Source organism: Pseudorca crassidens, chromosome X, assembly GCF_039906515.1.
Source record: "Pseudorca crassidens isolate mPseCra1 chromosome X, mPseCra1.hap1, whole genome shotgun sequence".
Lineage (NCBI taxonomy): Eukaryota > Metazoa > Chordata > Mammalia > Artiodactyla > Delphinidae > Pseudorca > Pseudorca crassidens.
The window spans coordinates 90498125-90520599 of record NC_090317.1 but is presented as its reverse complement, the minus strand read 5'-3'; the positions used below and the strand labels follow the sequence as shown (position 1 = coordinate 90520599).

The 22475-nt window shown below is 50.3% G+C and overlaps 2 protein-coding genes across 10 annotated transcripts in view; one reads left to right on the top strand and one right to left on the bottom strand.

The window, feature by feature from the left end:
• The window catches only part of FOXP3 (forkhead box P3), a 19419-nt gene extending 11996 nt beyond the window's left edge, over positions 1-7423 (bottom strand). For 3 of the 4 annotated variants that reach the window (XM_067723671.1, XM_067723673.1, XM_067723674.1), the window contains exons 1-2: positions 7291-7423; positions 1851-3470 (exon numbers count right to left, since the gene is read on the bottom strand). The gene's annotated coding sequence lies outside the window, so the exon portion shown is untranslated. Of the gene's footprint in view, positions 1-1850; positions 3471-7028; positions 7145-7290 lie in introns of those variants that run through there. The other variant, XM_067723672.1, reaches the window with a different exon arrangement.
• On the top strand, positions 6916-22475 carry PPP1R3F (protein phosphatase 1 regulatory subunit 3F). 6 transcript variants are annotated; one of them, XM_067723663.1, is made up of 4 exons: positions 6916-7952; positions 17460-17515; positions 17737-17816; positions 20708-22475. In XM_067723663.1, exons 1-4 carry the CDS (start codon positions 6952-6954, stop codon positions 22001-22003), a joined length of 2433 nt encoding a protein of 810 aa, XP_067579764.1. In that variant the 5' UTR covers positions 6916-6951; the 3' UTR covers positions 22004-22475. The 6 variants fall into 6 exon arrangements, with proteins under 6 accessions (XP_067579764.1, XP_067579763.1, XP_067579766.1 ...); XM_067723662.1 differs by having other exon boundaries at positions 17734-17816; XM_067723665.1 differs by lacking the exon at positions 6916-7952 and adding an exon at positions 7975-16694.

The following is a 22475-nucleotide window of genomic DNA, read 5'->3' as shown; positions in this document are numbered from 1 at the left end:
AGTACCCACACTCGTAACCTCTACAGTAAGTGGAAAAAATGAAGCCATAAAAGAGAATAAAAGCCAACACAGGTGAACATTTATCTCATTTTCAAGTGGGAAAGGACTTTCTAAGCACAAAACCAGAGACAGTAACCGCAGAAGAAAAGACTAACCTTGTTGACAATATAAAAACATCATAAGCATCACAAAACAGCATGAACAAATAGCAAAACAACTTCAGTAAATGATGAATTGAGAGAAAATATTTGCTATATATGTACGGCTGATGGAAGGCTAATATCCTTTTATATAAAGAGCTGTGACAAATCAATAAATAAAAACGATGAACACCCTATTAGGACTAAGGACTTGACCAGACAACTGAAAAAAAAAAAAAAAAGCACATATGGTCAACAAACAGTGTAAGTTATCGAAAGATGCAAATTTCAACAACATGGTAATATTTTTCTTACCTGTTATGTTGAGAAAGGATTAAAAAATGACAATACCCACCCACGGTTAGCTTGAGTAGAGGGAACATAAAACAGGACAACCTTTTGGAAGAACAATTTGCAGAGAGGGTCAGAAACCTTAAAAATGCACAAATGCTTTGCCCTAGCCACTCGATTTGTAGGAATCCGAGGAACTAATACGGGATGATTATGCGAAAAAACTAGAAACAACCCGAATGTCCAAAAATCAGCACTTGGTCGAACCAGTTGTGGTTCATACCAATGTGAGGACAGTCTGAACAGTTATGAAAGATCATACGTTGAAACATTTTTCAGTGACCTACAAAAATGCTCCTATTCATTGAATAAAGCAGAAACAAAAGCAATAGATAGCTAGATAGCATGATTCTAATTTGGTTAAAAAATACTAACAGTTAACACTCAGTGAGCACTTGCTAAGCCTGCAGAGATGAGGTCACCCCAGACCTGAATGGCCTGCTCTGTTCCTGGACATGGATCCTGGCCCTCCCCCCACAACACGAGGTCCTGAGGGTAGAATCCCACAGCTAAACCATGGTTGACAATTGCGTGAAGTGCCCCCCTGGAGGGTCTCCTCATGCGGTGCAAGCGCAAGTTCAAGTTAAGTGCTCAGCCCAACCCGACAGCCCACAATCCTCTTTCGATTGGGGCAAACAGAATTGATGCTCATTCTTGTAAAATGTAAATGTCCTCCTCGACATTACTCAATACACTGTTATTAAGCGCCAACTGTACAAAGCTCTGTGCTGGAGGCTGGGGGTAGAGGGGGAGAGGCAGGCAGGGGGAAGGCAAGACGAGTGAGCAGGAAAGGCGGCGGGAGAGACGGAGGAAAGGAGATAAATGGAGTGTGGTCAAGTTGGAGGAGACAGCGACAGGGGAGATGGTCAGAGCCAGAGAAAGACAGAGGGGTGGAGAGTCTGCGTGCCAGGGAAACAGAAAGAGAGGGGCAGAGAATCACGAAAAGAGTGAGACAGAGAGGGACGGGAGATATCGAGAGAGAAGAGCCAAAGGTATGTCAGAGACGTCGCTGATATTTCCAGTTACACCTGGACAGTGTTTCAAGTTGTTCAAAGCTCTGAGGTTCATAAAGACTGGCAGCTGATATATTTAAAAAATCCTACCCGTCCACACATCGATCCATTTATTTATCTTTGCCTCTGCCTCAGCACTGATTAAGTACTTGATCTATCAGTCCTCTGGCGTTTGTTATTAGTATTATTACTGTAAAAAATACCTTACCTGACCAGGATCACAGGAGCTGCTGCGTGTGTCTTGCTGGTCCCCGAGGGCCCCTGACTACCCTCCAACCCAGTGCCTACCTCACTGTCGTCTCTTCCGCTGGACCCGCATCTGGTGGGGGAGAGCGGGGACACTCACCTTGGTGAAGTGGACTGACAGAAAAGGATCAGCCTGGCTTGTGGGAAACTGTCACATATCAAAAACAACTTTGCTTTTATACCGAGAAGAAAAACCACGGTGTGGAAGCCACAGACCTCTCTCTTCTAATAATCCAATTTTTTTTTTCGATGAGTGTGTACGCTGATAATCACGGGGTGGGGGGGGTTCTCATAGTTTTTTCTCTCTCGCTCTCTCTCTCACTTGCTCGCTCTGTTTCTCCTCTTCTTGATTATGAGACTTAAACGGAAATTTTGAAATTTTGGGTTTTTTGTTTGCCCTTTACGAGTCATCTGAAAATATGATTTCTTCCCCTCACTACAGAGGTGAGAGGTATCAATGAGATAACAGGGCTCATGAGAAACTACAGTTTTTAAAACAAAAGTGTGTAGGGTTAGAAAAAAAGGGAAAAGAACTCAAATCACAGGGACATCCCAGGCAGGGAGAGATGCCACTCTGTGAGTGAGGGGATATTTGAGGGTCTCTGGGGAAAGGAAGAAAGGAACTGAGATGCTACATGTGGATGGGAAACACCAGGGAAAGAAATGGAATAGGGCTGCGTTTCCAGAGGCCTTGCTCTGGTCCAGGCCTCAGTTTCCCCTTAAGTGGAATTGATACGGTCATCACGGTCTTACTGCCCAGGGGTGGGAGCTCCGGATACTCTTGCAACCCATCTTCTCACAGAGGGTGAGAGGCATGGAAATTACTTCATGGAGAAAAAATCAGGGAGTCCCTCCTTACCCCCGACAATTCACAGAATCCAAGAGTCTGAGAATCATTGGCTCCCAGAATCCACTGAACATCACTGAGTGAGGAAAGGGAGAAAAGTCTTGCCTCATTACATCTTAGGGCCTGAGAGCTCTGACCCAGAGGGGAAGGTCCCAACCAGGCCCCAGTATTAATGAATCCATCCTCACAAAGCCTAGAGAGGCTCGTTGGGACCCCAACCTTCTCATGGTCAGGGACACCATGGCCCGATGCTTCTGAGGCCCTCAGCCTTTGCGATTTTCTACTTCGAAAAGTCCCAGTTTCCAAGGATTTAGGATTCTAAATATCCACCATCATCCCCGTAGCCGACAATTTCTCAGATTTTCCATGTGCCAGATGCACCGCCGAACACTTTTCACAATTATCGTGTTCAATCCTCACCACAGCCCTTGGATTTCCATCTTGTCGTCATGGCCGTTATACAGATGGGGAAAACGGAGGCACGAAGTAGTCGGGCAACTTGCCCAATATCACAGAGCTGGAGGATAGGGGCCCTGCGTTCCATTGGTGCTGGGCTTTGAAACCGCCAGGTTTCCTTGAGCACAACGGTCTCAGGTTTTAAATTCTAGGCTGCAATGATAGGGAGGTTCTGAGATTTGGAGATTCTTCTGGGGGCTTGAAGGTTTCAGGTTGTCCAAGACTTGGCGGCTGCATTTCCTCACCTCCGCAGGCACCCCCTCCAACCAATGGTCAACAGGGGAGACCAGCCCCCAGGGGCTTCTCCTGACAGGCTGTGGCTGAGACTCCCTGCCCTTGGCTCTCCAGTGCCCTGCATGACCCAGAGTTCTGTCATCCAATGTCCACTCCAACCCGTCTGCAAGACTGGCTTCAGGCCTGGGAAAGAGAAATTGGAAACAGATTTTTATTCACATGGTATAAACCTACTGGCCAAGACCCCCCCTTTACCCCTTTGCTTCTTTTCCTCCCACCATCTCCCAAATCCTCAAAAGAAGGAGAGCCTCTTTCCTCAACTCAGACTCACCTTTCTGGAAAAGCCCAGAGGGGGCTGGTGGCCTGGCTTTGTGAAGACAAGAGAAAAAAAAATAGGTGAATAGAAAAAAAAAAAACCTAAAAAAAATCAGCCAACAGCAATAAAAAAAAAAAGAACCCAACCCTCCCTACCATTAGTTCAAAACAAAACTTTCACTGGTTGAGGCTTCTGAGTTGGTGGGACATGTCTGAGACCCAAAGATGGCCTGTGTGTGCCAGGCAGGCAGGGGAGGCACCAAGTGGGGTGAGGTCTCAGGTTGAAGGCCTGCAGGGACCCTGCATACAGCAGGGGCTTAAAAGATATGGCATGTGGTTGGGAGCAAGAGAGGGGGTGAGGCGCGTGCTCATCAGGAGGGAGTCCAACTTTAGGGATGTCCCTAAGGTAAATTAATGACCCCTTGCTCCCTGTCGACTTGGTTCTGAACATTCCCTACATGTCCCATGTAACTATAAACCAGGTCAGTTCTAGAAGCCGAGGCCCCATTCCCTGCCTCAGGACCTGTTCCCTCCTGAGAGAGGGGGCTGGTTTTCTCTTTCAGGGTCCGAGGTGTGGGCTACATCCTCCCCAAACCATCTCTCCCTTACTGTCACTTGCTCCATGAGAGGAGTGCCAGAAAAGAAGGAGGAAAGCTGAGTGACGGGTGATGCTGCTGCTGCTGAGAGCCAGGACCCTTGCAGAATGAGGGCCGAGGGGTCAGGTGGGCAGAGGTCCCCATCTCCTCTCTGCACTGGACTATATCCTCTCACATGGGAGGCTTCCGGGGGAGAGTGGACAGGATTAAATAGAGAGGTTGGTGAAAGTCCCCAGAGAAGTGGGCCTTTGACAAAGACTTGAAGGAGGTGAGGAAGGGAGCCATGTAGATATCTGAGTAATTCCAGAGGAAACAGCCAGCGCAAAGGTCCTGAGGTGGGAGTGTGTCCGATTTGCTCAAGGTCTACTAAGGAGGTAAGAGTATGGTTAGAATGGTGTGAGTGAGAGGAAGAGGAGTAGGAGGTGAGGTAAGAGAGGGGACTAGGGGGGCCGTTAAACCATGCAGGACCTTGTAGCCCATGGTCAGGACTTTGGCTTTTACTCTGAGTGAGTAGGAGGCCATGGGAGGGTTGTGAGTAGAGGAGAGATGTGAACTGTCTTAGGACTTAACAGGATCCCTCTGATTGCTGAGTGTAGAATGGACTTTAGGAGTGAGGATGGAAGCAGAGGGATCAGTGAGAGGGAGGCTACTGCAATGATGAGGGAGGCTACTGCAGTCGCTACATCATCAGCGACTGATGATGGCGTTGGCAGTGGAGGGGGTGGGGAGAGGGTATATTCGGGAAATATATCGAATGGAGAGCTGACAGGATTTGTTGAAGGATGAGAGTCTTGGGGCCACACCGGGACACAGACAACACCCTAACTCTGTGGGCAGGAAGGAGTCCCTGGACTACTTAACAGCTTGAACTTTTAGGTGAGGAAAAAAAAGTTCTATCTTGTTTAAGCCCATATTATTTTGTGGGGTTTTCCCTGTTATTTGCAACTAAACATACTGATTGGTTCCTGGCCCATAACCCCACCCTGGACACTGAGACCTGAGGAGGGGAGCCCGCCGGTGGAACTGCCTCCCTCCTAGGGATGCTGTGAGTCAGAACCCTGCATACAGTAGGTGTTCAGAAAATCCTCCCAGGATGAAGGGGGAATGTATGAATGGCCATGTTCAGTGGACACAAGCTACAATTCTGTTCCCACGGAAGGCGGGATCTCAAAGGAAGAGTGAAAGGGGAATGAAAGGAGTCCACTAGATGAGGAAGAAGGAGCAGCACTCCTGGTAGAGGGAACAGTAGGAGCAGAGACCGGGGACAGAAAGAAGGGAGGTGAGGCCACTGTGGGGTGTGGAGCTTCAGTCCCGCAAGAAAGACAGGGCTTTGATTTGTGATTACGTTAGTCAATATCTGCCAACATGCCCGACCAACTCCTGGCTGCATAGTCACGGTCAGTGTTTTCTGAGCTGGAGTTAGAAAAAGCTAATCTTCCCCGAAAACTCAACCTTTCATTTGGCCATTCATTCAACAATGGTGCCAAGTCCTGGAGAACACTGAGGGTGATAATCAGGGGCATTCTCGGCTGGTGGCACCGCTCAAGCAAAGGCTCGGAGCTGGGTTGGGCAGACCCACTAACTGCAACAGGAGAGTCCGTTTTGCTTTCTCAGATCTCACACTAGGATGCAGTCTAGGTCTTCAGGGGCTCTGGGCATTCATAGCCCTGGGGCAATAGGGAGTCACGGAGGGTTAAGGAGAAGGTAAATCCATCCATGAGAGGCATACTCTTTCTAAGGGCTGCCTGCACTCTACGGTTCAGAGGCCCGACCACTCTACAGCTCAGACGGCCTACGAACCTTCCTCTCCTCTAGCCTCCTTATTGGCTGTTCATCCCCTCCTTCACACCAGCTACAACATCCCCGTTGGCTCTGCTCTTTCCCGTCCCACCTCCGGGTCTTTCTGTCCCGATACACTTTCTAGCTTCAGCATTGGTTCATCCCGTTCTTGCACTGCCCCTTGAGGTCTCAACTGCCTTCACTCTGACTCCTCCATTGGCTATCTGCTACCTCTCTTCCTCGCTCTCGCCTTCATCACCCACCCCATTGGCTATTCCCCTCCAGTCCCGCCTCCGAGGCCGCTCACATACCGCCTCTTGGTCACCTTTTGGTCTCCGTATTGGCTAGTTCCGCCCTGGCACCGCCCCTTGAAGGCGTAGTGCACACTCACAAGACTCTCCATTGGCTCGCTGCAGCCATTATCGTCATCCCTCCTCTACGTCACCGCTGCACGGCTCCCCATTGGCTGTTCGCTGTCTCTACCTTCCGTCCCACTACCTACGCAACCCATGGATCTCCTACTGTTCCGGCCTCTCCGTTCGCTCCCTGCTGCCCCCATCGCCTGTAGCCATTCCGTTTTCCCTGCCGCTCCCACGCCGCTCCCGCTCACACTTCCCCATTAGCTGTCCTACTTCTGCTCTCTTCATCCCGGACCCCGCACCCCACCATTCACGCATCCCCATTGATCCCCGATCATCCCGCCTCCTACACCGCCCACTCTCGGGTATCCCCATTGGCTGCGTGCTTCCCCTGCACTCGCTTCACCGTCTACGTCACGCGTGCGCGGCTCCCCATTGGCTCTCCGCTATACCTGTCGTCTCGCCGCCTACGACCCCCCCCCCCCGTGAGTCGTATCCCCCTCCCCCCGGCGCTGGCCTTCCCATTGGCTGCCCGCCCCTTCAGGCCCTGCCCCCGCCGGTCCCGCTGCCGGTGCCGTCGGTGCCGCCGCCGCCGCCGCCGCCGCCGCCGCCGGTATGGCGCGCACGGCCCCTGTGGAGCCCCCGCTGCGGCATCCCGCGCCCCCCTCGCCGGCCGCGGGCGAGCCCCGTACCTCAGTCGAGGCAGCGGTGGCCCCGCGGAGGGTGCTGTTCGCCGACGAGGCCCTGGGGCTGCCGCTGGCGCAGCTGCGCCGCTACCGGCCGTGGGGCGGGCCCGGGGCGGGCAAGATGGCGGTGGCGGCCGGGCAAGATGGCGTCGGCGGCGGGGCTGACGAGGACGACGATGGCGAGGATGGGGATGAAGGGGAGGAGGAAGAGGAGTCTTGCCCCGAGCCCTCGCCGCTGTGCCCCGTTCCCGCTGGCGGGGGGTTTTACCTGGTGCCCACATTTTCGCTGCCGCCCGCGCCGGGCCGTCTGGAGCGCTTGGGGCGCGTCATGGTGGAGCTGGAGGCACTGCTGCCGCCTCCCGGAGCGGTCCCCGGGGGTGCCGGGGTGTGGGTGCCTGGGGGGCGCCCGCCGGTGCTGCGCGGGTTGGTCCGCGTGCTGAACCGCTCCTTTGAGAAGGCGGTGCACGTGCGGGCCTCACACGACGGCTGGGCTTCCTTCTGCGACCACCCAGCGCGCTACGTCCCGCGCAGCCCGCCGGGGGCAGGAGCGGGAGGACCAGGAGCAGGAGATCCCATCCTGGATCTGGGCCTTGGCTTGGGCCCCGGCCAGGCGCCCGCCTCCTCGCCCGACGACGGCGGCCGCACCGACCGCTTTGCCTTCCAGCTGCCCTTTGCTGAGGGTGCGGGCGATGGGGCGCGCCTGGACTTCGTGGTGCGCTATGAGACCCCCGAGGGCACTTTCTGGGCCAACAACCACGGCCGCAACTACACAGTCCTGCTCCGGATTGCACCCGCTCCCACACCCACTGATGCCGAAGGGCTGCCCCAGCAGCAGCAGCTGCAGCAGCTGGAGCCACAGCCCGAGTGCCAGGGTCCCGTGGAGGCTGAGGCCAGGCAGCTGAAGAGCTGCATGAAGCCGGTGAGGCGCAGGTAATGTCTGCCAGCGCCACCTCCGCCAACGCAGTGCTGTGTTTAGGATGGAGGACAAGCATTCCGACCCAGGAGCCCCTGAGGCCTGCTCTCCAGGACAGGGAGGAGGGCGCGTTCAGTCAGTTGGTCAAAGAGTAATGGAGACCGAACATGTGCTAGGCTGTGTTTTAATTACTGGGGTTTCATTCATTTATTGAATTGCACTGTAAAGCCCTGAACAAGACAGACATCTTACCTGCCCTCAGGGAGCATACAGGCTTTTATGAGAGACAGTTTGAAAAAACCAGCAGGTGGATAAGATACAGACGAATAAGTTTAGCTGCTGAGAGGAAAGTAAAATAGAGTAAGGGGACAGTTTGGGAGGGAATAGCTGCTTTAGGTAGGGTGTTTGGGGAAGGCCTTTGAGAAAGTGAGTCCTGGATGCTGATAAGAGTTATGCACAGATATGGGGAGGGAGAGAGTTTGTAGAAAAGGGAACAAGGAGGACTTTCTGAGGAGGTACTGTGTAAACTGAGCCTTGAATGATAAAGAGGAATAGTTTTGCACACATAATGGGAGCAGAGGTGTTCTAGGGAGAGAGAACAGCAAGTGCAAAGGTCCTGAGGTGGGACTGAATCTGGTGTGAACGAAGGGTAGTGTGCTGGAGCGGAGAGAACTGCAGTGATATGGTAGTGTGGACCAAGGTCCTTACCAGTGGGAGGCAGGGAATCTGATCCCCATTTGATGGAGCAGGAAGCCAGAGTTCTAGAGGGAGAAACTGGTTGAGGAAGTGATGGCTCCTGGCTTTTCCAGTTTGGCCATGTCTGACCTTGAAGCCTGTGCAGTCTCTTTACTGTTTTGCTCTAATTTGGTCTGATATCTCCTGTGGAGTTGAGGGGCTGAGCCCCTGCTCTCACAAGAAGCAGTGGCTCTGGCAGAGGCAGAACCAGATGGGCCTGGACTGGAAGCTCTTTACCTTTGTTTTTGCTGTACCACCTGTGACCATTCAGGGCTTGGGAGAAGGAACCACTTAACCCCAGAAGCCCCTGATACAAGATCCTCCTGGGTTTTCCCTATCAAGCCATGAGTTCTTCAAGAGTAGCAGCTAGGCCTGATTTTGGGGGGAATCACCTAAGTCTAACCTGGGATAAGTAGATTCTCCAAGCACATGTGGGAAATGCATACATTTCCCTGCTCCTGGGAGGACTGGAAATGGGAATGGGAAAATGCTGTTTGGACCTTGTATATGCTTGATCAGAAGCCTCTGGCTGCAGCAAGATGTTTGTGATCCTGGAAGGGCCTTAGGCTGTGAGTGGTTCAGAAGGGTCTAGCTTGGGGCTTGTGGGCAGATGTGCCTGGGTAAGTGAGCAAGCAGACAAGTACCTACTTACCAACCTGTGTTGGTAACAGTAACCTGAGACTATCTGAGCAGGGTAGGCAGCATGGCTTTCCTTACAGGCGTAAGAGTGTGGATTCTGACATCAGTGCCTGGGTTCAAATCCCAGTCCTGTCATCTGTTAGCCTTATGATCTTGGCCAACTCATTTAACCGCACTGTGCCTCAGTACCCTCATCTGTAAAGCAGAGAGAATTATTGCAGCTACTTCACAGGAGATGAGTAAGAGCACTCAGAACCAAGCCTGGCTCTTAGTAGTGCCGTATAGGTGTCAGTATTAATGCTTAGGGAATCACAGATAGTTCCTTGGATTCCCCTCCCAAACTCTGCTCTGTCCATCACCAGCTGTGTAGCCTTGCCTCAGTTTCTTCATCTGTGAGCCTCCGTTTTCTCATCTGCTAAAGGGGAACGACAGTCAATTTGTGTGCTTGGATTGGACGCAGCAAGCATGGGCAAGGTAACTGAAGCATGGTGTTAGCTTTGAAAGATTAACAGTGGCCAACATTTACTGATCTCTGTGTTGAGAGCTTCAAGTTTGTTCTCTCCTGAGTCCCACTGTGCATGCTGTGTGGTGTAGGTGCTATGGTTATGCCCATTTAATAGAGGGGGAAACTGAGGTAGCTCAGAGAAGTGAGCCAGCTTGTTCAAGTACACTCAGCTAGTGAGTGATAGGACCAGGGAGGAGACGGTAGGGACGTTTTTTAAAAACTACTGTTCCTCTTGAAGGCCTGATAGGATTCAGGGCAAATTCTGCATTTCGCTCCAGGTGTTCCCATGTTCCTAGCATGTCTTGCTTTCCTTCTAGCTTTTTTTTTTCCTTTATTGATCTTAAGTGTGAAGCTCAATAGATTTTTACATATGTATGCCCTTGTGAAACCATCACCCAGATCAAGATATCCAGCCATTCCAGTGCCCCTCGCCTTAATTTCTGTCACTTTGCCTGAGTCGTCATTCCAGCTGGCTGTCGTGGGAGCCTTGTCTGTAAGACGTGTCAGTTTGGGTAACAGAGTTTGGTCATTTTAGAGTGTGAAAGGAAGGGAACAGAGAAATCAAAAGCTTGCAGGGCCAAGGTGGGTGGGAGGGTGTTTTTCTTTTAACATACATGGGTGGTTTTAAGGAGAAATTGAAGCAGCCCGTTCAGACAATTGTTTTGGTATCTGGCCCCAGGTCTGTGGTTCCTAACATGACTTATGATATTATTTTAAGTGGGCAGATGGCTTTTCGATAGCTTCTTTATCTTGATCTCAGCTCTTGCAAAGGGGAGGTCGGTGCTCATTGCAAGATCAGCGATAAGATTTTCTTTGTAGGTCGGTGGCTTTCTTGGCGAGTACATTTCAACTTATTATTGTTTTAAAACCTGCGTGCTGCCGGTGACTTGGAGTGCTGTTGGAGAACAGCCGCTGCCTGCGACCCAGCCCTTCTGGGAGGTGGTAGAGGATCTTAGGGGATAGCCTCAGCCTGCGGGAGCCCTGTTGTAGAGGGCTTCCCATTCAGGAAGTGTTGCCTGCAGGTCCACTGTGCACCAGCACAGCCACGTCACGTGGGGACACGGGAGAAGTCTGTGCTAGCCCTCGGGATACAGCTCAGAAACTGAAATGGCTGCATTCCTCGAGTTGCTGGCCCAGGCTTTTGATAACCCTTAGGCTTAGAGCTGATCCATCAACAAGCATTTATTGAGGGCCTACCATGTGCTGGGCACAGTGCTAGGTTCAAACAGGGCCAAAGCTGCAGACTGGCGCTAACATGTCAAAGGGCCGGTGGTGGAACCGGGTGGGAGGGGCAGGGATGGAGGGTTTGTTGTACAAGACCTGGCAGAGACCCTGCGGAGTATTTGCGTGTACAGTCTCATCTAATCCTTTCAACATTCCCTGTGAGATAGATGGTTTCGATCCCTCTTTTCTGGATGAGCAAACCGAGGCTCCCAGAGTCCAAAATCCCAGGGCTGGTGTGGGGAGGAGAGCCCTCCAGGTCTGCCTTGGCTTAACACCCTTGGGAGGTGTCCTATTCCTTTTAAAAATAAAGACCAAGAAAGTTGCAGCATGGCTTTTGAGCACCCCATGACCTCTCCCCCAGTCTGGCCTCCAGGGCATCTAGTCTCACTTCATGCCATCCTCTGCCTTCTGAGCTTCTGTCACTGTGGTCTTTCCAAGGTGCTTTCCCCCTTCCTGCCTCAGGGACTTTGTCCATGCTGTTTCCCTCATCAGGAATGTTGGTGCGGTTCCCACTGCAGTCTCATTTTGATCCTTCAGTTCTAAGAGTGCTTCCTCCTGGAAGCCTGTCCATCCCAACCACCTCAGGCCCGGGTCTTTTTATAGCAACTGACCAGCCAAGCAGGCAAGCCCTGTTAGAGAATGTCATAGAGCAGAGGAGATGAGCATTGCCACAAATCCAGGGTCATTTTCCACCCTGCCTGGCAGTCCTACTGTTTTATTCTGATCCACTCTTGTCTCGTCCCTGAGGTGACTCTTTCAAATGTTCTTTACCTTCAGACTTCCTGCTTCAAAAAAACAAGTAGAAACTATAAGAATGGAACTCCCCACAACTTGTAGCCCCCAAGCCTGCAAACTGATTTCCCTCCTTTGTGTTACAGGGGAGGAGGGAGGTCCTTTTCCTCCCTCAGGCCAGTCTCCCCATTTGTGCCCTGGGTTCCATTTTTCTGCCACTTGCTCCAGAACCTGACATAATCAGTTACCCTTTCTCTCCTGGCAGCTTTTCACTGCCCTCCTCGCTTGAGCCTCTCTATTGGCCTTTATACATGCCAGTGTCTCTGCTGTCTTAGAAATCTGTGCTTTGACCCCACCTCTGTCCCCACTGCTCCTGGCCAGCACCCAATCACCCTTCTCCCCTTCACTGTCGACCCCCCTCTAAAGAGTTGCCTATACTTGTCTTCTCCACTCACTTCTGCCCCTGCATCTGCCAGATTCCATAGGTGGTTTTTTGGAGTTCTTGAAGTGGTTGAGCACTCCTATTTAAAACACTTTCTTACCTTGCCTTGGGACCATCCTCTGCTGCTTTTCCTCTGAACTCTCTGGTTCTTCTCTTTCTCCCTACTCTTTCCTTCAGCCTCATACATACAAACTCAGTATCTCTACTTGGCTGATGTCTCAAAGATGCCTCAAACTCCCCTTGTTCGAGATTGACTCCATCACCTCCTCCATAGAGTCCTCAGCAGCCCCTCGCTCCCTGACCCCTCCATTGCTCATTTTCCTTCTAAGCATCTTAAGCCCTCCCTGACCCTGTAGTCTGGGCCAAGGCCCCTTGTTCTAGGGCATTCTTTCCTTTTCTGAAGGCCCTGACCTCAGTTTGTAGTTAGACCTTCATTAGGGGATTATCGGATGACCCTCTCTGCCCTGCTAGACTGTAAGCTCCGTGAGGGGTAGGGACATGGTCTGCTTTTGTTCACCACTGTATTCCCACAGGGCCTGCCACGGTGCCTGGCACTTAACAGGTGCTCAATAAATGTTTGTTGAAAGAATGAGTGTGAGTATCTTTTTTTGATGTCTTCCTGCACGCTAAATTGTAAGCTTCCTAGTCGGGTTTGCTCACCATTGTGTCTCCAGAGTCTGGCCCTGGGCTGATGCACAGTAAGCCCTCAATGATTTTCAGGTGTGCCTGTAGCTGAATGGATGGGGACCCAACTTGCTATCTGAGTTGGCATTTGGGAAATCAGAACAATCAAAGTCGAAACAGGATGGGCCAGGGGTCATCTTAGTTGTCTGGAGTGAGGATTTTAGTGTGAAAGTGATCCTCTTTTATTCCACAGAAAACTGATAGGGCATCATGGTCGAGGATGTGGGCCTGAGGCCACGTGTTATGAAAGCAGCACAGCCAGAATCTGAGCTGGGTGCTCCTGCTCTGGTGCCCCAGTTCTCAACTGCTGTGCCGGGCTGGGTGATGTGTCTTACCAGCTGGGCAATGCTGGGCAAGTTGCTTTCCTCTTCAGAGCCTCAGTTTCTCTCAGTGGGAATTTGGAGTGGAGTACTGTTTGTTAAGCACTTTAAAGGAGACTTTCAAATATTTCCTCAATCTGCCTAACAGCTCTCTGAGGTAAGTATTACTATTATACCCTCTTCACAGATGAGGAAACGGAGGCACAGAGAGGTTAAGTAACTTGCTCCAGGTCACACAGCTGGTAGGTGGCAGAGCTGGGGTTATTCAAAACTACATGTCATGACCCTTTATTAAGATGTGAAATAAATTTACTGGATTCCAACAAACATTAAAAAAATAGCATAGAAAATAATGAGTGCATCACTACATGTAGTAAAGGTAAGTTATCTCATTCAAAGAACAACTGGTTTTCAGAGATATGTATATATGGGTGTGTGCTGGGTTATGATGTAAAACGTATTTCTTACTGTGGGTCACGGCCAAATGAATGAAGTCATTGCTGTAGCAGAAGCTCATAGCACAACAAACTGCTCAGCTTCCTCCCTCTGCCCTACTGGATTGTCCATAAGTCCCAGAACTGACACTGACACAGACTAGCTGGGGAAGACAGAGCAGTACCCCACATAACTTGGTGGCTTTCACAGCCTCCTTCAAACCCTGTTGTTTTTAGAAAGCAGATGGCTCAGGGTAACTGGGATTCCAAGTATCTCGGGCAGATTTCCGAAGCCACCTGTCCCCTCGGAGAGTCAGCGTTATCTTCAGGCTGACTGCATGGGAGCTGGGGTCTACTGAGTTTCCCTTTGGGTTTCAGTGCATGACCCACTTTGGGCTGGCCAGGTTCTTTGAAAACACGAGTGTTGGGGGTGCTCTCAGAGGACTTGGGTGGTGGTGGCAGTGATGTGACTGCTCTGAAAGTCTGCTTTGCTCTTCTCCACAGAGGTTGTCAGCCCTCATTTGCTCACTCACTCTCTGACTGTGGCGATTGACTTTTTTGTTCTGTCTTGGCTGGCCTAGGCTGGGGCCCACAGCACCTCTTTCTGAAATCTCACACCCTGGTCTCCCTGGGTGCCTTCTGAGGTCAGGCCATTGAGTCTCCTGATGGCAGGAAGACTTTTCACACCCAGGAGACAGGCATGCAGGCCTGACACGGCCCATCCTAGACTACACTGTCTTGACTAGTTCTCGCGAGAGCACCCAGAGGATGAGTGCCCAAGATGCCCCCTGGTCTGTGCTCCAGTTCGTGACTGCCCACTGCCCTTGAGGCAATACCACGTGGTGTGTGTGGGGTTGGTGCCAAAAGAGCAAGTTTCCTTCTCGAAAATTAGCAAGCATACGGGAGGTACAGTTTTGTTCTTAATCTCCCTCCCCATTTTTCTAAGAACCCCTCTTCTCTGTTACTGATTAGTGAGTCAGTATACATTTGTACTCCATTTCTATCACTATCCTCCTTTTGATTAAAGTCATAGCTGCCTCCGAATATTTACTGTGAAAGACAGTTCAAGGATATTTAGTGTTTTTTTTTAAGCCCACAGTTTCACACACTGTCTTCAAAATGGAACCCTCTTTGGATGTTATCAGTGTGGTGTGTAGTTAGTAGTTAGTAGGTGTAGATACTGTTCCTTGAGCCTCAGTTTCTGCATTTGGGAACAGTTTCTGCAAAGGGAAGGGTGTTGCTTTGAAGGAGAGATGTGAGGGTTTTCAAATGACTTGGTGTATCAATGAAAAGGGCCCACGGTGGAGGAGGTGAACAATAGATGCTGTGCCTCCTGCTTTCATCTCTCTGACTTTGGAAGTAGGGAGAGTGACCTGTGTACTTCTGCTGACTTCGTGGATTTGGGGATTGGCTGAATTACTTGACGTGATTTTTGGATGTTCCCCCTCTTCTCACCCTCCCCGGCTTTGGAAGAGATGTTCTGGGGGCTGAAGGATTTGTTTTGTATTTGTTTTTCTTCTCTCTCTTTTTCCTTCAAATGGACCATGAAGTTCTTTTCCTGCTGGTTGGCTGCATCCTGAGTTCCCCTCTCTTCGCTCTCATGTACATCTAGGACTCTGGAGTGGCTTTTAGAAGCCTGGTTATCATGCACCTGCACTGGGCCAGATGGCAGGGGAAGGCTTGCCTAGCCCTGCCCTGGGAGGAGGGCTGCCTCTCTGTTTGTTTGCGGGTCTTGAGGATGCTTGCTTTAGAAGACCCTAGGAAGATGACATTTTCTCTAATGAAGGACTACACCAGCAAAAGAAGTCAGCAGAAATTGTGTTGGGCCACAAATCCAAAGACCTGGATTTTTGACCTACTAAGGGGAGTGGTGCAGAGCCAAGCCAATTTGCTCCGAATCCCCCTTTCTCATCCGTGAAGTGCAGGAATTGATGGCTGGGCTCCTGGAGTCACCTACTTCATGCCCTGTAGTCTTCTGACTCAAATACCTCTGGTGTGATGTGTGAGCCCTAGTCTGTGGAGAAAACCAGATGGTCCCTTCCAGATCTTCCAGACTCTAGATCCATGTACATGGTTCAAGCTTCCTCCCCAAGGGTGCTAATAAAAACCAGTTCTTGCAGCTATTTCTGTGTCTGGTGGTCTCCTAGCCACATGTCCCCTGAAGGCAGGGAAACTGGGAATGAGAGTGTGGGCAAAAGGCAGATCAAAAGCAAAGCTTGAATGAAGGTGGAGGGAGGGATCTTGTCTATTATTGCTGCCTCTTTCTATCTGCCCTGGAAAGGATTGGAGATGAGGCTGTGGTAAGACCCCAGCCTCCCTCATCCAAGAAGCAGCAGTTTGTTGGTTGAGAGCACAGACTTAGAAGCTGAATGACCTGGGTTTCGATCTTTGCTGCATGACCTTGAGCCATTTACTTGGCTTCTGTTTCACCATCTGTAAGATGAGGATAATAAAACTGCCTACTTCAAAAATGTAAAAGTACCTATCTCATAGGGTTCTCATGAGAATTAAATGAATATATGTGAAGCTATGTTATGAAGTACCATAGTAAGCACTATATTCAGGTCAGCTAGTGATATTCTGTTTCTGTAGGTAATTGTGAAGGGAACTGATTATGTGTTTTCAAAAAAGTTGCAACCACTTACCGAAATGTCAACATCATCCTGTTACTTCTGAGGAAGAAAAAAGGTTTGAGTTATTACCTCAGCTCTTTTCAGGTCTCCGCATGTGTTTTAGTTAATGGTTCCCTCATTTGCCTTAATTTGTAAGCAGTTGATACTCATTGGTGAGAATGAGAACAGCGATTTCTCCATGATCCTCATACCCTCACCCCTGGCAGGGACTGACTGAAATACCCTTGGTTTCCACCACTCAGACCTTGGGTCTGACTTGCCTGGCAAATGAGGAAAAAGACCAACAAATATCTATGCTTGATTCAGCCCCTGCTCTGTGCCAGGCCCTGGTGTCTGGCTTGATGTCCTCATTTCCCTCGACTGCCCTGTGCTTGGTGTACACATGCTGGCTCCCCTGTGCTCCGTTTTAAGGTGAGGAGGGTGAGGTTCAGGGAGGTTAAGTGCCCTGCCAGGCTGATATGGCGATGGGTGGAGGGTTGGCGGAGGGACCTAGGCCTCTGTGATCTCAGGTTACTGCCTTTTCTGCTGACCTCCTTCCCATTCTCCAGTTGCTTCCTTCCTTCCCTTTGCTGTTTCCTGTGCCCCACAGTCCTTGCTTGCCCTTTCTTGGAAAAGATGGTTTCCTCCACAGCCAGAAGTATACTCTAAAGAAATGATCCAAAATGTTCATTAAGCTATGCCCAATGATGTCTGCCAAAGTCTGCTTTGTGGGAGCAAGATGAAGGAAACAACCTAGCTGCCTAGTAGGAAGGGAATGGCTACGTACATTAAGGTCAACCCATGTGATGGGGGTAGTAGCAGCCATTTCAAATGTTTACAAAAGTATGTAATGCTGCTTCTTACTGTTAAATGGACAAAGCCAGCTGCAAAATTATGCCCGCAGAATCTAAACGATTCACAGAATGTGTGGAATGAAATTTTCCAAAATGGTAACGATGGTTGCCTCTGGCTGATGTGTGACTTTTCTCCTGCTTCCTTACGCTTTCCTGTATTTCGTCAATTTTCTACAGTGAGTGTGTAGGACTTTATGACCAGAGGATAGAAAGAGGCAGCAGAAGAGAAAACAGCAGCTGTCAGGTGAGGGTGGGCCAGCAGAGAGGCTCAGAAGGTGCCGGTAGGTGGCAGAACCGGCCTTTCAGGGCATCAGATCCATGCATTCTCTCCTCCGCCCCACAGGCCTAACGAGGAGGAGCTGAGGATGAAGAGTGCAGACGATAATACCCCTGCTGTGGGTAAGCAATTGGCAGGCTGGGGACTTTTAGCTTATATTTACCATTTCTTTCTTCCTCCCCTTTTCTTTCTCCACAAATTAAGAGGCATCTTCTGCCTTAGACTGTCACAGAAAGCTTCAGAGGCAAATCTGCCAGTTGGCTAGAAGAGTATATTTTCTTAACCAAACCAGGCTTGTTTATACCCTTGCCTGGCCCCGACGCTGTCCTCTTCTTTCCAGCAGAGCGTCCTGATGTCCAGGAGTCAGTGGGTCCCTTGGTGGCCCCCACGCCTCTCCGTCCGTGGCCCCAGATGACACTTCAGGTAAGCAGGCCTGGCAGCCTCTGGATGGACAGCCCGATGGGAGGCTGGGTGGTGGGGCTGACTTGCTCTGGGTCTCCCCTAGGTTGGGGGGTGGCCCCCCAAATCAGAACTTGGTGGCAGAAGGGTAGAATGCAGTTATTTGCCTGGCCTTATAGAAATGTCATTTGTTAGTTTAGCAAATATTTATTGAGTGCTTGCTCTGTGCCAAAGACTGTTAGGGACACTGGTAATACAGTAATGACCCAAACACTGTCTCTTCATGGGGCTCACTTACATTTTAGTGGAGTGAGACATAATAAAACAAAATAGCAGTTAAAATATATGGTATTTTAGATGATGATGAGTGCTAAGGAAAAAGGAAATAAAGGGATAAGGAGAGAGAGAGAGTGTATGTGTGTGTGTGGGGGGGTGTTGGGGGAGGGAAGACGTTTGCAACTTCAGATTGGGTGGCCAGGGAAGGCCTTGGTGGTCAGTGAGATTTGAGAGAAGATCTGAAGAAAGTGGAATAGTGAGGCATGTGGATAACTAAGGTAAGGGAAGAACATCTCAGGCAAGTGCAAAGTCCTCAAGGTGGGGCCGTGGCTAGTATGTGTGAGGAACAGTGAGGAGGAGGCCGTGCAGCAGAGCAGAGTGAGTGAGGGGGAGCGGCAGGAGGTGAGGTGGGAGAAGTGGAGGCACAGATCACATGGGGCCTCACGGGCCATGGAGAGGACTCTGGGTTTTACTCTGAATGACAGGGGAGCCGCAGGAGGGTCTTGAGCAGAGGAGGTCCATGATCTGACTTAGGATTTAACAGGCTTCCTCTGGCTGCTGTGAGGAAAATGGACTGCAGGGTTGAGGGTGGAAGCTGGGGGACCCTGAGGAGGAGGCCACTGCAGTGGTCCAGGTGAGCGATGCTGGTGCTGGCAGGGAGATAGAGAGATTCTAGAGATGTAAGTGTGTGTGTGTGTGTGTGTGTGTGTGTGTGTGTTAACTTTTTATTACAAAGATTTTCAAACATATAACAGTAAAGAAACTGGGAATTCCCTGTCAGTCCAGTGGTTAAGACTCCGTGCTTCCACTGTACAGGGCATGGGTTTGATCCCTGGTCGGGGAACTAAGATCCCACATGCCATGCGAGTGGCCAAAAAAAAATAATAATAAATAATAAAAGTAAAGAAACCAGTATAATGAATCCACATATACTCATCACCCAGCTTCAACAAATTTCAACACGTCCATTCCTACATTTCTCTATACCCCAGCCCCTCCTCTCACCTTCCCTATGGAATTATTTTGGAAAAAATCCAGACTTTATGTCATCCTTGAATACTTTGGTTTGTATTTCAGAAAATTAAGCACTCTTTACAAAAACCCCACAATGCCACGTTACCCCTCAGAAAATTAACAATAATTCCTTAGGATCATCAAATATTTGGTCAGTGTTCAAATTTCCTTGTCTCATAGGTGTTTTAGGGTCCAAACAAGGTCAATACATTGTATTTGGTTGATGGGTCTTTTTAGATTTTTAAATCTGTCTCACTTTTCTTGCAATTTGTTTGTTGAAGAAGCCTTGTTTGTCCTATAGAGTTTCCCACAGTCTGGATTTGGCTGATTGCATCCACGTGGAAACACATTTCTACTCCACTTTTATTAATTTATTCTATTTAATTAATTTCATCTAGTATTAAATTTAATTACTATTACTTTTATTAAATATAACGTTATTATTAAATTAATTTAAATAGAATTGATTCTACTTAATTCTATTTATTAGCTGGAATTCTTCTCTAAAGAAAAACTTTCTCACATCAACTATTTGGCTACCTTGAACATATATGCCCTGAGGGTATATAGTTTGTATAGAAAAAGCTGGATAAATACTTAAAAACTTCCCTTTTATTTACCAGTTTTCAGAAGAAATGAACTTCTCCAAAGGTGACCAATTAAGGGTTTTAAGTTTTGGGGTGGCATTAATAACTCATAAATTTTAAACATATTTGATGAGTTTCAACCCATTGCACCTATTTATTTATTTTGACACTTAAATTGAATTGTCTCTGGCCAGTGGGAGCTTATTTTCATTGGCTCTAGAGTTCTTTTTTTTTTTTTTTGCGGTACGCGGACCTCTCACTGTTGTGGCCTCTCCCGTTGCGGAGCACAGGCTCCGGACGCGCAGGCTCAGCGGCCATGGCTCACGGGCCCAGCTGCTCCGCGGCATGTGGGATCTTCCCGGACCGGGGCACGAACCCGTGTCCCCTGCATCGGCAGGCGGACTCTCAACCACTGCGCCACCAGGGAAGCCCTCTAGAGTTCTTTTGATACATCCCCAACATTCTTTGAGCACTTTCTCACATTCTTGTATGTCAATATGTCCCAGACTCATCTTGTACTTTCCCTGCCCCGAACCTGGGAACAGTCAGTTATTTCAGAAGCCCTGATTCCTTTCAGTGGAGAATGGTATTTAGAAACCAAGATCTGGGTGCTAGATGTGCTTGTTGCTACTAGATTGGTCATTGTTTCTAGGCCTTGTCAAAAGACAGAGCTAGGAAATACATTTTGTTTAAAAGAGAAAATACATGAATTCATATGGATATTCTGGATATGTTTTGGAGGTCAACCAACAGTAGTTACTGATAGTCATTCACCAGATATTGGTGCCCACTGAATTTCTCAGCTTTATGATCTACAGGAAGCCCCCTTTTATTCCACCTAATTTTGTTATTTTAATGTAGACGTAGTCTTTGGAGTTAAGAAAATTATAGTTCTTTATGGAGTTTTCACTTGGAAACACCTGTGGGGCTGGATGTGCGCTGTCACCAGTTCTCACTGTCTCTGCTTGTCCCATCCCTTCCTCTTCTTCATTCCCTTCCCTTTCTCTCCCCTCCCTCCCCCCTCCCCTATGGCTCCAGGTTTCTGAAGTTACAGTGACTGGCAAACCCCCAGAGGAAGGTGATGTTCCCAGAAGCAGTCCACCTGTGGCTTTCACAGAGGTCCCCCAGGCACCGGCCATCAGGATTCCCCTCTCTTCCTCCCTCTGTGGCCTGGGTGGCTCTCCCAGGGACCAGGCCTCGGGGCCCGATGCAAGTGAGGGGGCAGCTGGGCCTTTCCTGGAACCCAGCCAGCGACAGGTGGAGGCTACGTGGGAAGTATCCAGAGAGAATGGAAGGGGCCGAAAGGACCCCATAGTGGGAGCTATCATGGATGAGACCCCTGGGGGTCTGGAGGTCGTGAGTGGGTTGGAGGAGCTGCTTGGCGAGGACACCATTGACCAGGAGCTGGAGCAGCTCTACCTGTCCCACCTGAGCCGCCTGCGGGCTGCCGTGGCTGCTGGTGGGACAGGAGGTAGTGGGGAGGGCCCCACAGATGGGGGGGTATCTCCCAGCCATCCCCTGGGCGTACTCACGGACCGCGACCTGATCTTGAAGTGGCCTGGCCCCGAGCGGGCCCTGAACAGTGCCCTGGCTGAGGAGATCACGCTGCACTATGCCAGGCTGGGGCGTGGTGTGGAGCTCATCAAGGACACCGAGGACCCTGATGAGGAGGGAGAGGGGGAAGAGGGGCTCCCCATCATACCCTCCAGCCCAGAAGGGGACACCCCCAAGGAATCGCCTCCGGAAATCCTCTCTGGGGCCCATCCTGTGGTAGCCACTATGGGAGATGTGTGGCTCCCGTGGGCAGAAGGCTCAGGATGTAACAGCCCTGTGGTTCTGAGTATGGAGGGTCAGTTCACTGGGGCTCCAGAGAAGGGGATGGGCAAGGACTCTGACTCTTTGCATGTGAATAGGGTGATAGCTGGGGTGACTGGGTCACCAGGGGGGACAGAAGTCCAGATGGAGTTTACCACTGAGTTGGCAGACAGATCGGTTTCTATATTCGGCAAGGAGCCAGCTGCTCCAGTCCTGCAGGGGCAAGATCTCCCCCTCCTTGGTTCCTTGGGGGCTGAAGTCTGTCCTTCCAGCCTGGCCAGGCCCCATGTGAGCTCCCAGGATGAAGAGGGTTCAGGCCCAAGCCTTGAGCCCCCAAAGAGGTCTCCAACCCTAGCAGCCCCTGCAGAGAGTGTGTGTGTATTGCCTCCCCAGCTCTGGGGGCCCTTGACCCAGACTCTGGGGGTCCTGGCTGGGCTGGTGGTGGTCCCTGTGGCTCTGAACAGTGGTATGTCCCTCCTGGTGCTTGCGCTGTGCCTCTCTCTGGCCTGGTTCTCGTAGGAGCTGCTTGTGAGATCAGCAATAACAGGCTTCCCCCTCTCTGGGGAGGGGTAGCCCCTCCCCCCAGAGGGTTCAGATGGGATGTGTGGCCTGTACAGCGAAGGGTCCTTTGCTTCTGAGAATGCTTGACTGGAGAGAGGCCTTCCTGTCCCTTAGCTCTCCAGTCAGCGTGGGGCTCCCTGCGGTGATACCAGTGGAGAGAAACAGCATGGGTGGATGGTGTGAGTGAGAACTTTCAGAATGGAACTGGGCATGTCCTCCCTTCCCATCCCGCCCCCCCCCCAAGCCTGTATTTATTTTTGTATAATTCTCTGGATGAGGGAGAGTGGTCATGAGCTGGTCTTGGGGCACAATTACCCAGAGATATATTTATTAACAGCCAACCTGTGCAACCTGCTGGAGCTTTATTTTTAATTTAATTTATATAGAGTACCTATTACTATATGCCACAATACAGCTCTATGAGAAACGA